General features: G+C 45.0%; 4 protein-coding genes across 5 annotated transcripts; 2 read left to right on the plus strand and 2 right to left on the minus strand.

Annotated features, from left to right (window-relative positions):
- Positions 1-230: 230 nt before the first annotated feature.
- LOC127802249 (uncharacterized) lies at positions 231-11211 on the plus strand. The gene is made up of 9 exons (XM_052337962.1): positions 231-1817; positions 2600-2870; positions 4456-4528; positions 5361-5414; positions 5526-5625; positions 5719-6018; positions 6082-6471; positions 8860-8951; positions 9531-11211. The coding sequence occupies exons 1-9, from the start codon at positions 398-400 to the stop codon at positions 11079-11081; spliced, it is 4251 nt and encodes a 1416-aa protein (XP_052193922.1). The 5' UTR covers positions 231-397; the 3' UTR covers positions 11082-11211.
- On the minus strand, positions 2198-3703 carry LOC127801560 (uncharacterized protein At4g06744-like). 2 transcript variants are annotated; one of them, XM_052336803.1, is made up of 2 exons: positions 3293-3703; positions 2198-3184 (listed from the first exon to the last, which is right to left on the minus strand). In XM_052336803.1, the coding sequence occupies exons 1-2, from the start codon at positions 3651-3653 to the stop codon at positions 2262-2264; spliced, it is 1284 nt and encodes a 427-aa protein (XP_052192763.1). In that variant the 5' UTR covers positions 3654-3703; the 3' UTR covers positions 2198-2261. The 2 variants fall into 2 exon arrangements, with proteins under 2 accessions (XP_052192763.1, XP_052192761.1); XM_052336801.1 differs by having other exon boundaries at positions 2198-3187.
- On the minus strand, positions 5035-6538 carry LOC127801559 (uncharacterized protein At4g06744-like). Its single transcript, XM_052336800.1, has one exon. The coding sequence runs from the start codon at positions 6435-6437 to the stop codon at positions 5076-5078; it is 1362 nt and encodes a 453-aa protein (XP_052192760.1). The 5' UTR covers positions 6438-6538; the 3' UTR covers positions 5035-5075.
- A 1741-nt stretch (positions 11212-12952) lies between the features above and the next one.
- On the plus strand, positions 12953-14302 carry LOC127802250 (uncharacterized). Its single transcript, XM_052337963.1, has 2 exons — positions 12953-13454; positions 13554-14302. The coding sequence occupies exons 1-2, from the start codon at positions 12953-12955 to the stop codon at positions 14300-14302; spliced, it is 1251 nt and encodes a 416-aa protein (XP_052193923.1).
- The last annotated feature ends 237 nt before the right edge of the window (positions 14303-14539 follow it).

Raw genomic sequence — 14539 nt, forward strand, 5'->3', positions numbered from 1 at the left:
GCCATGTGTGGGGGCCCTTAAGGTGAGGGATTTCACCTTTTAGGGATTTCACCTTTTGCACCCAAGTTGGCAGATGAAAAAATGTGGAAGATTTGAGACCATTAAAAAATATAACGTTTAAATATTAAATATTAATATTTTATATATTAAAAATTAAATATTATATTTTTAATTATTAACACCACTTATTTTTCATTTTTTGAGAAAAGAAAACATTATACTTTTATCATCATTCGCCGTCGCAAAGACAACCTAACAGGCGGAGCCACAAAGTCGACACTCAAGCCCCAATTCGAATCCCAACTACACACGAGCCTCGCCTTCGAATCCGGCCAGATCTCTCGTCAGATTTCCTCTACAGCAGAAGAAACCCTTCTCCGGCCGGCTTCTGGCAGCCATGGATTCCGATGATTACACAGTCGAGATGTTCTTCTTTCCCTATCTGGGTGGAGGCCACTTCATCCCAATGGTAGACCTGGCCAGGCTATTCGCATCTCACGGCGTCCGCACCACCGTCGTCATCGCGCCGAGCCACGAGGCTGTCCTCCAAAAAGCCATCAGCCGGGACCAGCAAGCCGGCCTCGACGTCCATATCCATACCCTCGAATTTCCCTCCGGCGAGTCCGACATCCCGGCGGCCATAACCTCCGCTGACATGTCCGCGCCGCCGTTTATCGACACCTCCGCTCTCCAGCAACCCCTCACCGAGCTCTTACTCCGCCGGCGCCCCGACTGCATCGTCACCGACACGTTCCATCGGTGGGCCGCCGACGCCATTGACGCCGTCGAGATCCCCAGAATCATCTTCAATGGCAACTGCTGTTTCCCGCGCTGCTGCGAGGAGAGCATCCGCCGCCACTCGCCGCACGAAAAGGTCCGCTCCGACTACGAGCCCTTTTTATTACCGGGTCTCCCCGACCCGATCCAAACCATGAGGTCTCAGCTATCAGTCTACGTCCGAACCCGAACCGAGTTTCCGGGCAAGGCATTGAACGCCGAGAAAAACTGTTTCGGCCAAGTGGTGAATAGTTTCTACGATCTAGAACCTTCTTATGTCGAATACTACAGAAACGAAATGGGAAAGAAGCCATGGCTTATCGGCCCTGTTTCGCTCTGCAATAGAAACATTGCGGATAGGGCCGAGCGAGGCCAGAAGGCCGCCATTGACGAACAAACCATCTTGAATTGGCTCGATTCCAAGACACCCAGATCCGTTTTGTACATTAGTTTCGGGAGCTTAGTTCGCTTAAATTCCACGCAGCTTCTTGAATTGGCGAACGGTCTCGAAGCTTCGGATTGCTCGTTCATATGGGCTGTCGGGAAAATTCTAGATTCTGACAATTGGGTTCCAGATGGGTTCGAAGGTAGGGTGAAGGCAAGCGGCAGAGGGTTGATGATCAGAGGCTGGGCGCCGCAGTTGCTGATATTGGGACACGTGGCTGTGGGTGGGTTCTTGACGCACTGCGGGTGGAACTCGGCGCTGGAGGGCATATGCGCCGGCGTGCCGATGGTGACGTGGCCGCTGTCGGCGGAGCAGTTTTATAACGAGAAGCTGGTGACGGATGTCTTGAAGGTTGGGGTTAAGGTGGGGAGCGAGGAGTGGGCGTTGTGGAACGAGGAGAGGAAGACAGTGGTGGGGCGGGAGAAGGTGGAGGCGGCGGTGCGGCGGCTGATGGGTGGCGGAAAGGAGGCGGAGATGATGGCGAGGAGGGCGGCGGAGTTGGCGGAGAAGGCGAAGAGGGCGGTGGAGGAAGGTGGGTCGTCGTACGGGGATGCGGAGAGTTTGATTCAGGAGCTCAAGCATCGCCGGAGAACATAAAGGGACTCAAGGATCGCCGGAAAAGGGAAGTGATTCGTGCTTTGTCACCGCCGGAAAAGCCAGTCGATGCGTGGTTTACCTTTATCTTTTGTTAATAATCTGTGTTTCTGATGATGGGCTGGAGATTGGTCATTGTGAGTGGGCTTGGGCCCGTGTCATGGCCTAATGGGCGTTGCAATCAATTAAGTGTTTGTAAGATTATATTATTAATCATTAAATTTTATATTCTGTAACGAACCAATTAGTGTAGTTTAAATGATATTAAAAATCAATGCAAGTATGTTAATTCAGTGACAATGATATAATTTTTGAGAATTAGAATAGTTTTTCGAACGTTAAGAGTATATTAAAATCAGAGTATTTAAAAAGCCAACAAAATTGACGATCAGAACGAGGCTTATTTGATTATTTCATCCGTAAGATTGACTCGTCCTGGAAAAGGTCATCGAAATCTATGTCTCCAGAGAGCGGAGTACGAAATCAAATGCCTCTTCGGCCGCACCGAATTATCATGACCACGCGTTCCGTTATGGAACGGGAACGGGAACGGCGGATGGGGAAGCTTACAGGGAATGATCCAATACGATACGAAGTAAGGACAGAACCTGGGCAGAGCAAAGAACACCGCACATTCAAACCGTGATCTCTGATCAGGAAGGCCGCGAATGCAATTCTTCCTCAGATCAAGGGCCCCACTCTTGATCAGATTCCGGCAAATGGGCCCCACGTGCGTGAAATAATTATACGATAGAGAGAAGTTCACCAAAGTCTTCAGTGCAGCACACGCCACCTCCGGCACCGCCCCGAACAGGAGGTTTCCGGTGAAGTTCAGCTGCTCGATGTTCTCAAGGCACGCCAGCGAGCACGGCAGCGGCCCCGTCAGGAGGTTGTTTCCGGCGTCTATGACCGTCGCTTTCCTTAGAAACCCTAGTTCGTATGGAATGCAACCGGTGAGCCGGTTGTTCAAGAACAGAACCTCCCGCAACGTCGACGACGCCTTTCCGATGCTGCGGGGGATGGGACCAGTGAACCTGTTGTTGGCGAGAGTCAGGTAACTCACCGGGGTGGAGCCGAGATTCTCCGGTAGTTTCGACAGGAAATTGTTGTTGTTGATGAAGAGAAAGTCGAGGCTCTGTGTGAAGACCTGAGGGGGGACGGTGCCGGCGAAGAAATTAAACCGGATATCCAGGAACCCCAGGCCGGTGACGCCGAGCAAAACAGCCGGAAACGCACCGAAGAACTTGTTGTTGCTTATGTCTAGCTCGAATAGAAATTGGAGCTTGGAAACGCCCGGCGGAATGGTTCCGGAGAAGTTGTTGGTGTTGGCGTGGAAGATGGCGAGATCAGGGAGCTGGTCAATGAAACCTGCTAAAAGAAATGAAAGGAAAATAGTTAAAAAGAGAAAACATCGAAATGTATACATTTGGGACTACGTACAGAAAATAATTTCAAAATAATCAAACAAGACAAAACCTTCGAGCGTGGGAGCGGCGAGCTGGAAGCCATTGAAGTTAATGGAGGCGAGGGCGAGGGCGGAGGCGTTGTCAGGCGGCTCGCCGCAGAAGAACCCTGTGTAGTTGCAGATGTCGGGGCCGACCCAAGATTGGGTGATTCCGAGGGGGTCGGCGGTGATGGTGGACTTGAATAGTTGGATGACGGGATAGACCAGAGCCAGCCTCTTGTCGAGGAAGGTTAAGTTCTCTGGTTGAGGCGGCGCCGGCGGCGACGGTGGTTCGCATTCACATATAGCGGCAACTACGGCGGTGAAGCAATGGGAGAGGGTAATGGTGACAAGGATGATTATGGTTTTGATGCATTGCGAGAGGCTTCCCATCACAGAGGGAGAGGGAGAGGGAGAGAGAGAGAGAGAGAGAGAGAGAGAGAGAGAGAGAGAGAGAGAGAGAGAGTTGGAGACAATTGAAATGCACGCTGATCTCTGTTATAATATAATGGATGACGCTGAACAGTAATTTGTTATCATTATAATAATTAAAAAAAAAGAAAAGTAAGAAACGAAACGTGAAAAAATAGGTAAATAAAAAAATACTTCTTTTATATATTAAAAGTTAATGTATAATATATAATATAAATCTTTTCTCTATATTTTTAAATCAAAAATTCTTTTTTAATAATTAACTAATATTACAAAATAATTTTAAAATATTTTTAAAATTATAAAAACTGACCAGAAACTTTTTTTAGATGTTTATCGATGTTTTAATACAGGAAACGTCGAAACGATACTCACGAGACGTTTTCGTATATCATATCCAATAGATCTACTATCATATCCATATATTTTAAAATTCATATCTTTAAATTCAAAAAAATAAATAAATTTTAATAAAAAATCATGTATTAAAATTCCACATTATTATTATTAGCACTTTCCCCACCCAAATCTGTGGTTTAAAATGGGTGGCTATTAGAGAATGAAACCGACCCTTTAGAATGATTTGAAGGCCCATACTAGGTTTAATGGGATTTCACGCTTCAAAAGGCAATAATCACCAATGGATCAACAAGTCCACGAATTGGGGCACTAACCATTGAACAACTAAGTGGTGGCCTAACAAAATTGTCATAAAAGTAATGAGACATACACAGTGACTCTTCTCATATTTATGGTCTCTTAGTGGCCATATATCTGAGTCTGAGGGCCTCGTGATTGTGAAAATGGGAAATCCCCCAAATGCAGAACTAATTCTAGTAATCATGACATCACTTCATGTTTAAGATTACGTATGTATTATTTGAGCATGATGAGTTTTTACATTATCTTCTAATGTGAAATTATTATATTATTATCTTCTAATGTATTACATTTTTACTCTAAACTCTAAACCATTCACCTCAAACCCTATCCCATTTTCGATTTAATACCTTAGTTTATGTTTTTTTCTTTTAATTATTCTAAGCAATAAGGAACTAATTAGGGTAATTGAGTTTTACTATAATTAAGCTCGGCCCATGAGTCAGTTTATAGACTTGAGCTTAATTTATATAAATTAAACTCAAATTTAACTTGTCAAAAAGTTGACAAGTAAAATTTGGGCTTTCACTCGAGTTCTTTAGTAAGATCAGTTTTGTTAGTACATGTTATTTTTTATTTTATTTTATTATATTATATATATTATATTATGTTAGAAGATTAAATTAATATATATAATAATTTTAAACATATTTAATTTAATTATATTATTAAATATGCCATAAACAATCACGAGGCCCAAGAGGCTAAAAAGCCCGTTAATAATCACAACCGGTGACGTACAAGAGCTTCAAAAGATCGCAGTGAAGCACCTTGGGCCGTCAATCTACGATCGGACTGCTCCTCTGAATTGGGCCTGCAGGGGACCCATTTAAATGACTTCGGGTCAGGGCAGTTATTGGGCTTGGAGAAGAAGGCCTCACATTGGGCCTTTGATCTCTGCATTGGAAGGCCCAAAATACAGTTCATCCTCACATCAAGCACTTTCCTCTCAATAAGCTTCATACATATTGGGCCCACTTGAGTGAAATAGTTGTACGATAACGACAGGTTCGCCAGATGGGCCAGCTGGCAGATCGTTTCGGGCACAGGCCCATAAAGCTGGTTCTGGGCCAAGTTCAGAACCTCCATATGGGCCAAACACCCGAAAGAGTGTGGGATGGGGCCCGTTAACCAGTTGCAGCTCACATCGAACACTCTGGCTCGGCCCAACAGTCCAATCTCGCAGGGCAAGCAGCCGGAGAGCCGGTTGTTCAGAAGCAACACCTCGAGGAGCGTCCTCGAAGCTTTTCCGATGCTCCGGGGAATCTTGCCGGTGAACTTGTTGTTCGCCAGCGTCAGGAACATCGCCGGCGTCGCTCCGATCTCGTCGGGAAGTGTCTGCATTAGGCCGTTGTTGTTGATGAAGAGGACGTCGAGGTCCAGGTTGAAAACACGGGGCGGCACCGCGCCGGAAAACGAGTTGAAACGGAGGTCCAGGAAGGTGAGCTTGGTGGCGCCGAGGACTTCGACGGGGAATTCTCCGTAGAGCTTGTTGTTGCTGAGGTCGAGTTCGAACAAGTAGCGGAGATTGGCGAGGGTTCCAGGGACGGTGCCGGTGAATTGGTTGGAGTTGGCGTGGAAGAGTGTGACGTCCGGCAGCTGGTCAAGGAAGCCGTGGAGGGAGAGGTCGGGGCCGGCGAGGTTGAATCCGTTGAAGTTGACGCCGGCGAGGGCTTTGACTTTGTAGTCGGGGACAATTGCGCATAAGAAGCCCTTGTACTCGTGGCAGATGTCGGGGCCGACCCAGGTGTTGGTGACGCCGAGCGGGTCGGATCGGATTCTTCGTTTGAGGTTTTGGATCACCGGGTAGACGAGCTCGATGCGCTTACTTTCGAAGGGGGACAACGGCGGAGGGCAGGGTGGTGGCGGAGGAGGCGGGCAGTCTGTCGAAGGAGACGGCGGAGAGTTGCTTCCGCCGCCAATGATGATTTCTATGGTTTCTCTAGCTGGGCCTGGGTGGTTGGCGGCATGAGAAACAGTTGCGAGGAAGAAGAAGAAGAAGAAGATGATGAAAGTGAAGAAAGAGATGGTGATGGAGGGCATGGCGGCGATGGGCGAAACGATGATGAATCTGGATATGGACATGGACGCATTGATCTCTCTCTCTCTGTCGGTCAATGTATGTTTCTGATCTGTTTATAGAAATCAAATCATTGAGGAGAATGATTGATTGGATCAGAAGGATGGTCACGGGCCAAACCCAAGCCCCTTCTTTCTCAATAATTAACGTTAAAAGAATCAGCAGCACTGCCACCGCTGCCACTGGCATCAGGCGGCTGTAAGCTGTTGCCCTCTCACTTTCAGAGCCACACGCCTTTGGATGGCTTCTGCCTGTTTGTTTGTTGCTTATTCCTTGCAAATTTATATTATTTTAAGAGATTAGACTATTTTTTAGTTAGTTCCAACGTAGAAGGGTTTGTTAATTTTTGATTAATATATCAATCATGATAAAGATGTTAAAGTGAGAGCAGTTGAGTATGTGGTGTGGAGAGTGAGTTTACCAATTCACCCTCCATGCACCCCACACGTACGATACAATTTGTTTGACACATGCCTTGGGCTTTAGGCTCTCTCTAGCCGTCATGGGTTTTCTAAGATTCAGGATAAATTTTGTTAAGTGTACCTTTTTATATAAATTAAATAAAAATTATTAATTAATTTTATGACGAGGTTCATTAATATTTTTATTTTTCTCAAAAAAAGATTCATCAATATTTTCATTTTCATCTAGATTACCAATTTCTTCATTCACTTCATTCTCATTTTCTACTAATTATTCCAATTGAATTAGTTGTTCACATTCATTTAGTAAATCTTTATCTAAATTTTTAAATAAAGTGTGGATTTGTTTAACAAAATATTTATTTAAAGATCCTCTTAAATTTTGAGCAATTTCTTATTTTTTTTTCTTTCTTTGTCTCTTGAGATTTCCAGAAAATTATTTCTTAGGAAATATTTTTTAATTTTTATAATAAACACAACACAATATAAAAAATAAAATTAATTAACAAAGAACAATAAAACTTAGATTTTGAACATATTTTCTTTCACTTGAAACTTCCAATTATAAAGAACAAGAATCTCAATCAAGTTTTATGTTGAATCAAATAATAAAGAATAAAAAGTTAATAAAGATATGTATTACAATTTACAAATTTTCAAGGCAGAAAATTTTTAAAACAAAAAAAAAATTACAAATTTCCTAATTTGGTATAAGAGTGTAATTTGAGCAGAATCCATTATACCTCACTGATTTAGCAATAAATATTGTTTCTTATGTAATTAACGTTCCTAACAATCAAATATAACAGTACATAACTAAAACTTGAAATATATATCATGGATTTGTATTAAAAACTAAAAATAATTACTAAAAATTTTAAAAGACTTAATTTCTTATAAATCGAGAACACTTTCACAGTAAAAATACGATCAAACGGTTAGATTTTACAAAATCAATGATTTATTGATATACTGTTGAGAGAAAATTAAAGAAAGAGAAATAGAGAGAATGACGTTAGATTTCATATTTTTGCCCAAGGGGGAAGGAGATTGGGGGTGCCAGAGAAGAGAGAATAGTGGGGGAATAAAGAGATTAATTTTGTAGAAGTGGAAGAGGTAGTTGGAGACAAAATGTAAAGTATAGGGGACAATTTTTCTAGATTGACCCGATGAGGTTGAGTGGAGAGGGAGAGAGAAAATAGGGGGAAAAAATAAATATAATATATATTTTATTAAATTTTTTGAATAATTGGGCCCTCAGTTGTGGGCCCTGAACTGTAGTGCTGGGCCAAGGCCGGCTCTGCTAGCCACTGCCCCACCTCAAGGCTAGTTTGGATTATTTGGTCTTTTGGGCCATCTCTAATTTGACACGTAGTCTTAGATTTGGATTATTTTAAACATTTCTTCATAAATCAGAGTGCCCCATCATATCAGTAACGATTTTATAAATTATTTTTGTCAGAAAATTAATTGTTTAGGGTAAAAAGAGAGAGAAGAGTTTAAGAAATAATGATATATTGAATTGTTTAGGGTGTATATTTGTATTGATAGTATTTATAATGTAGTTTACGAATAAAAATTCTGCAAGAAAATAAATTTCCAAAATGAAAAAAAATCGAAAGTGTGGATTTGCAATGGAATGAGGTTCATTTCACACATGCTCCCACGGATGGCTCTGGAGCTCCGCCATGGATTTAGGCCTTTCACTATAATAGGCCAGGGCCCACGATGGAACAACCCAGCCCACCACAGATGATGGGCCTCTGCAAATGAGGCCCGTTTGAGAACAAACACGATCCATATCCATACAATCTGACAAGCTTTGCTTTGTTTTATTTCTACCACATAATAATTGGAAAGAAAAGTTTTGTTTAATCTATAGCTGTAGCAGGAAATCTAGACATCATCCATCCATATCCATACAATCTGGCTTGAGATAGTGATTCGAGACCTCCCTCCCGCAATCTTATCCCAGCCATTCTCCCTTTCATTATCTTCATTTCAGCTGTTATTCAACCCAAACAGATGAGTTCACAATCTGACAAGCTTCACATCTACCTCTTCCCAATGTTTGAATATGGACACACGATCCCAATGGTAGTAGACATGGGATATGGACCTAGACATGGACGCCTCTCTCTCTCTCTCTCTCTCTCGGTCGATGTTTCTAATCTGTTTATAGAAATCAAATCATGGAGGAGAATGATTGATTGGATCAGAAGGATGGTCACGGGCCAAACCCAAGCCCCTTCTTTCACAATAATTAACGTTAAAAGAATCAGCACCGCCACCGCTGCCACTGTCATCAGGCGTCGGCTATATATCTGTTGCCCTCTCACTTTCTGATCAGCCACATGCCTTTGGATGGCTTCTGCCTGTTTGTTGCTTATTCCTTGCAAATTTATATTATTTTAAGAGATTAGACTATTTTTTAGTTAGTTCCAACGTAGAAGGGTTTGTTATGTTTTGATTAATATATCAATCATGATAAAGATGTTAAGTGAGAGCAGTTGAATATGTGGTGTGGAGAGTGAGTTTGCCCAATTCACCCTCCATGCACCCCACACGTACGATACAATTTGTTGGACAGCTTTGTCATTTTTCTTACATTCAAAAATAATTACATCATTCGGTCTTGACGTGACAACAAATGCTGCACAGTCTGGCTTGTGATAGAGATTCAAGACCTCCATCCCGCAACCTTATCCCAGCCATTCTCTCTTTCATCATCTTCATTTCAGTTGTTATTCAACCCAAACAGAAGCCAAGATGAGCTCACAATCTGACAAGCTTCACATCTACTTCTTCCCAATGTTTGAATATGGACACATGATCCCAATGGTAGACATGGCCAGGCTATTTGCAGGCCATGCTGTGAAGGCAACCATTGTTTTGACACCTCTGAATGCAGATCTCTTCTCCAAAACAATCCTAAGGGAGAGAGAACTTGGCCTCGAGATCAGTATTCGTCGCATTAACTTCCCATTTGCAGAAGCTGGGTTGCCTGAAGGATGCGAGAATGTCAGTTCCATTACTTCTCCAGAAATGTCCTCTAAAATTCACAGGGCCACTGAGCTGCTTCAACAACCATTTGAAGAGCTATTAGAGGAGGATCGCCCTGACTGCCTTGTGGCCGATGTGTTCTACCCTTGGGCTACCGAAGTTGCAGGGAAGATTGGGATTCCAAGCCTGCTTTTCTTTGGAACCAGTGCCTATGCACTTTGTGTCACTGATGTTGTTCACCGACGAGAATCTTACCAGAACGTTGAATCAGAGCCAGAAGCCCTTCTTGTGACTGATCTTCCACACACAATCAAGCTGACAAAACGACAGATATTAAATCAGATAGGAGTTGCAAGCCAAAACCAAGTAGCTCAGTTCATTGAAAAAACAAGGGAAGCAGAGTTGAGAAGCTACGGAGTAATCATAAACAGCTTTCACGAGCTAGAACCGGCATATTCAGAGTACTACAGGATGGTGATGGGAAGAAGGGCATGGCATATTGGTCCTGTCTCACTTTGCAACAGAGACAATGAGGACAAACTTTGCAGAGGAAATAGATCCAGCATTGATGAAGACAAATGTTTGAGTTGGCTTGCGGCAAAGAAGCCAAGCTCAGTTCTATACGTGTGTTTTGGGAGCCTTTCCCGTTTTTCAACTGCTCAGCTGCTTGAACTGGCAAGGGGGTTAGAAGCTTCTGGGCAGCAATTTATTTGGGTAGTGAGGAAGGAGGGAACAAAGGAAGAAGAAAAGGAAGAGTGGCTGCCGGAGGGGTTTGAGAGCAGGTTGGAGGGCAGGGGCTTAATAATAAGGGGTTGGGCGCCACAAGTACTGATATTGGAGCATGAAGCAGTCGGAGGGTTTATGACTCACTGTGGATGGAACTCAGTCCTGGAGGGGGTCACGGCTGGAGTGCCGATGATCACATGGCCACTCTCTGGCGAACAATTTTACAATGAAAAGCTGGTGACAGAAGTTATAAGGGTAGGAGTAAGAGTAGGGGATCCGGAATGGTGCACATGGCCAGATGACAGTAAGGTAGATGTAAAGAAGGAAGACATAGAAAGGGCAGTGGAACAAATATTACTGGCAGGGAAAGAAGCTGAGGAGATGAGAAGCCGAGCAAAGGCATTAGGAGAAGCGGCAAAGAAGGCTGTTGAAAAGGGTGGATCATCTTACTCTAACTTGAAGGCTTTACTAGAAGAATTGAAGTTGAATTGGCACTGAGACAGTGAGTAGATATTGTCATTCCTGAAGATTGTTGTTATCTGTTGCATTCTTGAATGAACTAAACTCTTTTAAGTTTTTCAGAAAATTTTCCCTACTTTTCTAAAACATTAAATATTTTTTTGTTCAATTATTGCTAATGCTATTATATGCGTGCATGATTAGAATATAAAACCAGAGCAAACAAGTGGTTTAAAATGGCTGAGGTCCAGGATGTCATATAAACCAAAATTACTAATAACTAGTGTGAGTTCGGTCTACAAAAAAGAGTGCTCCATGCTCGGCCCCAAGAAGAATGGTCCATTGTAAAATATGAAAATGATTTAATGGAAGAATGACCTGTCTGAAAATTGGGCAGATTATTCGACAGATTCCACACTCATCGATGAATTTACCAGGATGGTAAGTGATGTGACACTACTTAAAACTATCAAAATATCCCTACGCGCCAACAGTCTTACCCATCGTGTGGATCGCTCGAGAAACTGATACGTGGCAAGTCAACAATCTGGAGCGGAGCCCGAGAAATACGAGCCGGGCCGCAAGACCCGTTCCACCTTGACCGAGATTCTCGGGAGTCGTGCCCCCGCTCATCACGGGTTTATCTCGGGTACCCCATAACGGGTCTACATATAAAGGACAAGAATCTTCATCAGGTAGGCCAAGTTCTACAACTCTTACATTTATTACGACTTGCATTTATTCTACTGATTTGAGCGTCAGAGTCCACCCCGGGATACCCTAGCCCCACCACTCCGTTGTCTTGCAGGTCCTATCACCGAGGTCCGACATCGCCAAGTCCGAGGTCCATTCGCAGAGGTGGCACGTGGTGGTCGGTCCCAAAAATCATCATCATTTAGCGCCCACCGTGGGGTCGACGTCCAGACTCGCTAGCCTCTTCTTTCTCTACCTCGTACTTCGGACTTCAACTCCTCACCTCGGACCTCGGTCTTTCCGCAGGTATCACACGACTTTCGCTCCTGACCATAACTACCCACATGGCTCCCCGAAGGGATGTGACTCGAAGCCAGGCTAGAGCTAATTTAGAGGTCCCACCGCAAGGGGAGAATCCACCCCCTCCAGCTAATCCAGTACCGGAGGATCGACTCACCAGGCTAGAGAATTAGGTCCAACAGTTAACAGAGTTGTTAACTGGCTATTTGCACCAGAATGAACAACATCGTCAGCACGTGCCCTCTCAACGGGCGGAGCACCAGTCGCCTCCTCTTACTCGGGAGCCTCGTCAATCCCGCCAGTTGGGTCAGGACATCCACCCCTCTGAGGCGGCAGGTTCTACCTCTTCCCCCTCACGAGAAGGAGGGACTGCTCAGGAGAGGCGACTGCGTTTCCTAGAGAGGCAAGTCCAAGAACTCAAAAAAGGAAAGGAAGAGCTGCCTTACCTCGACTCAAATCAACCCTTGAGCAAGGGCATCATGTCAGAGGTTCCACCAGAAAGGTTTCGTATCCCATCCATCAAGCTCTATGATGGAAACACCGACCCCTATGATCACGTAGAACTTTTCTCCTCCCACATGCTGGTGCAATCGGGGTCTGACGCGATGTGGTGTCGGGCATTTTCGGCTACTTTGGGAGGTCATGCCTGAACGTGGTACTCCTGCCTTCCCCATCGTTCCATCAACAGTTGGGAAGAGCTGAAGACTTGTTTCCTAGCCCATTACGCTCCCTTGAAGCGCCACCGGAAGTCTTCCATGGCTCTGGTGAACATCAAGCAAAATCAGGGTGAATCCCTAAGGGATTTCGTGGCTAGGTTCAATAAGGAGGCGTTGAGCATTGACGAGTTTGATCAGCGGATCGCAATGGTGGCTCTCTAGAATGGCCTGAGGGCTGGACCATTCGCTCATTCCTTGGCTATGACTCCATCTCGTACTTTCACAGAAGCCCTTACACGGGCTAATAAGTACATCAATGCGGAAGAGGTGATGAAGGTAAAGAGGGCTGAACAGCCTGACAAGAAAGAAAGAGAGAAGGAGAAGAAAAAGCCGATGGTGGAACAGAAGACGGACTACCGCCCCTCCCGAGCTCCAGATCGCCTGGGTTTAGGGGGTGCACGGGGAAGCCCGGTGAGTTACACTCCCCTCAATGCTAGTCGAGCAGAGATACTCTTGGCACTGGAGGACAAGAATTATTTGCGACGTCCTCCCCCACTGAAGTCTCCACCCAACACTAGAAGCAAAAAGAAGTATTGTCGTTTCCACCGCGACCACGGCCATGAAACAGAGGACTGCATCCAATTGAAAGAAGAGATACAGGAGCTTATCAACAGGGGTTACCTCCGGGATTTCGTTAGTCGAGGAGGTGTGAACTTGAGCAGGGTAGAATCCCAACCGGAGCACAGAAGGAGGTCCCCTACTCGTGATCGCATTCGAGAACGAAGTCGAACACCGCCCTAGAGAGAAGGAAAACAGTCCGCTGAGGAGGGAGGATAGAAGTTTATCTTATACACATTGGCAGTGGGAACAGTTCCAGGGCCTCACTCAACTGCTCCCAAGAGCGTGGTAAAGGAGAAGGTAGTCATCACATTTTCCGAAGAGGATCTTCCGAGCTACCCCAACTATTCAGATCCGTTGGTGATCACTGCTCAAGTAGGAGAGTGGGAGATGAGGCGAATCCTCGTGGACCCGGGTAGCTCTTCGGAGATTCTTTACAAGAGGGCATTCCTAGGGATAGGGTTCACTCTCGAACAGCTGAGGCCAGTTCGTGTCCCTTTGGTTGGTTTTGATGGAATGGTGATTCATTCCAAGGGGTTGATCCGGTTACCCCTAACAGTCGGTAGTGGCTCTCATAAATCCCAGGTGACGTTGGATTTTTTGGTCGCTGATGTGCCCTCGACATACAATATGATTCTTGGTAGGTCCGGGCTTAGTGCCCTGAGGGTGGTACCAAGCACATATCACATGGTGTTGAAATTCTTTACTCCGGGAGGGATTGGCAAGGTAAGAGGGGACCAACGGCAGGCTAGGGAATGCTACATAGCCTCTTTGAGTGCCACTATAGCCAAGGGGTCAGAGTCAGACTCAAGGCTGAACCAGGATGCTATCCCTCAAGACGGTCAGGGCCTGATGCAAACGAAACAGGGAAAAGCCTTAAGTATAGGAGCAGGTCAGAGATCGGCAAGGGGGGAGGGACAGAGTTCTGCCGCTCCTCCCATGGTGGTTACCAGTTTTATTTTGGAAGGTCCGGAGAAGCCCAAGACCTCGTAGCCGGTGGACGAGCTCGAGGAAGTCTTGCTAGGGGAAGAGCCCGATCGGACAATGCAGATCAGTTCTCAGTTACAGGAGCCCTTGTGGTCCGAGGTCCTTTCACTCTTGCGCCGGTATCAAGACGTGTTTGCTTGGTCTACACTGGATATGCCGGGGATAGACCCGGCTGTCATGACCCATCGCTTGGGACTCTACCCTGATTACGTGCCGGTGAGGCAAAGGAAGAGAAAGTTTGCC

The sequence above is a fragment of the Diospyros lotus genome, chromosome 5 (assembly GCF_014633365.1).
Source record: "Diospyros lotus cultivar Yz01 chromosome 5, ASM1463336v1, whole genome shotgun sequence".
NCBI lineage: Eukaryota > Viridiplantae > Streptophyta > Magnoliopsida > Ericales > Ebenaceae > Diospyros > Diospyros lotus.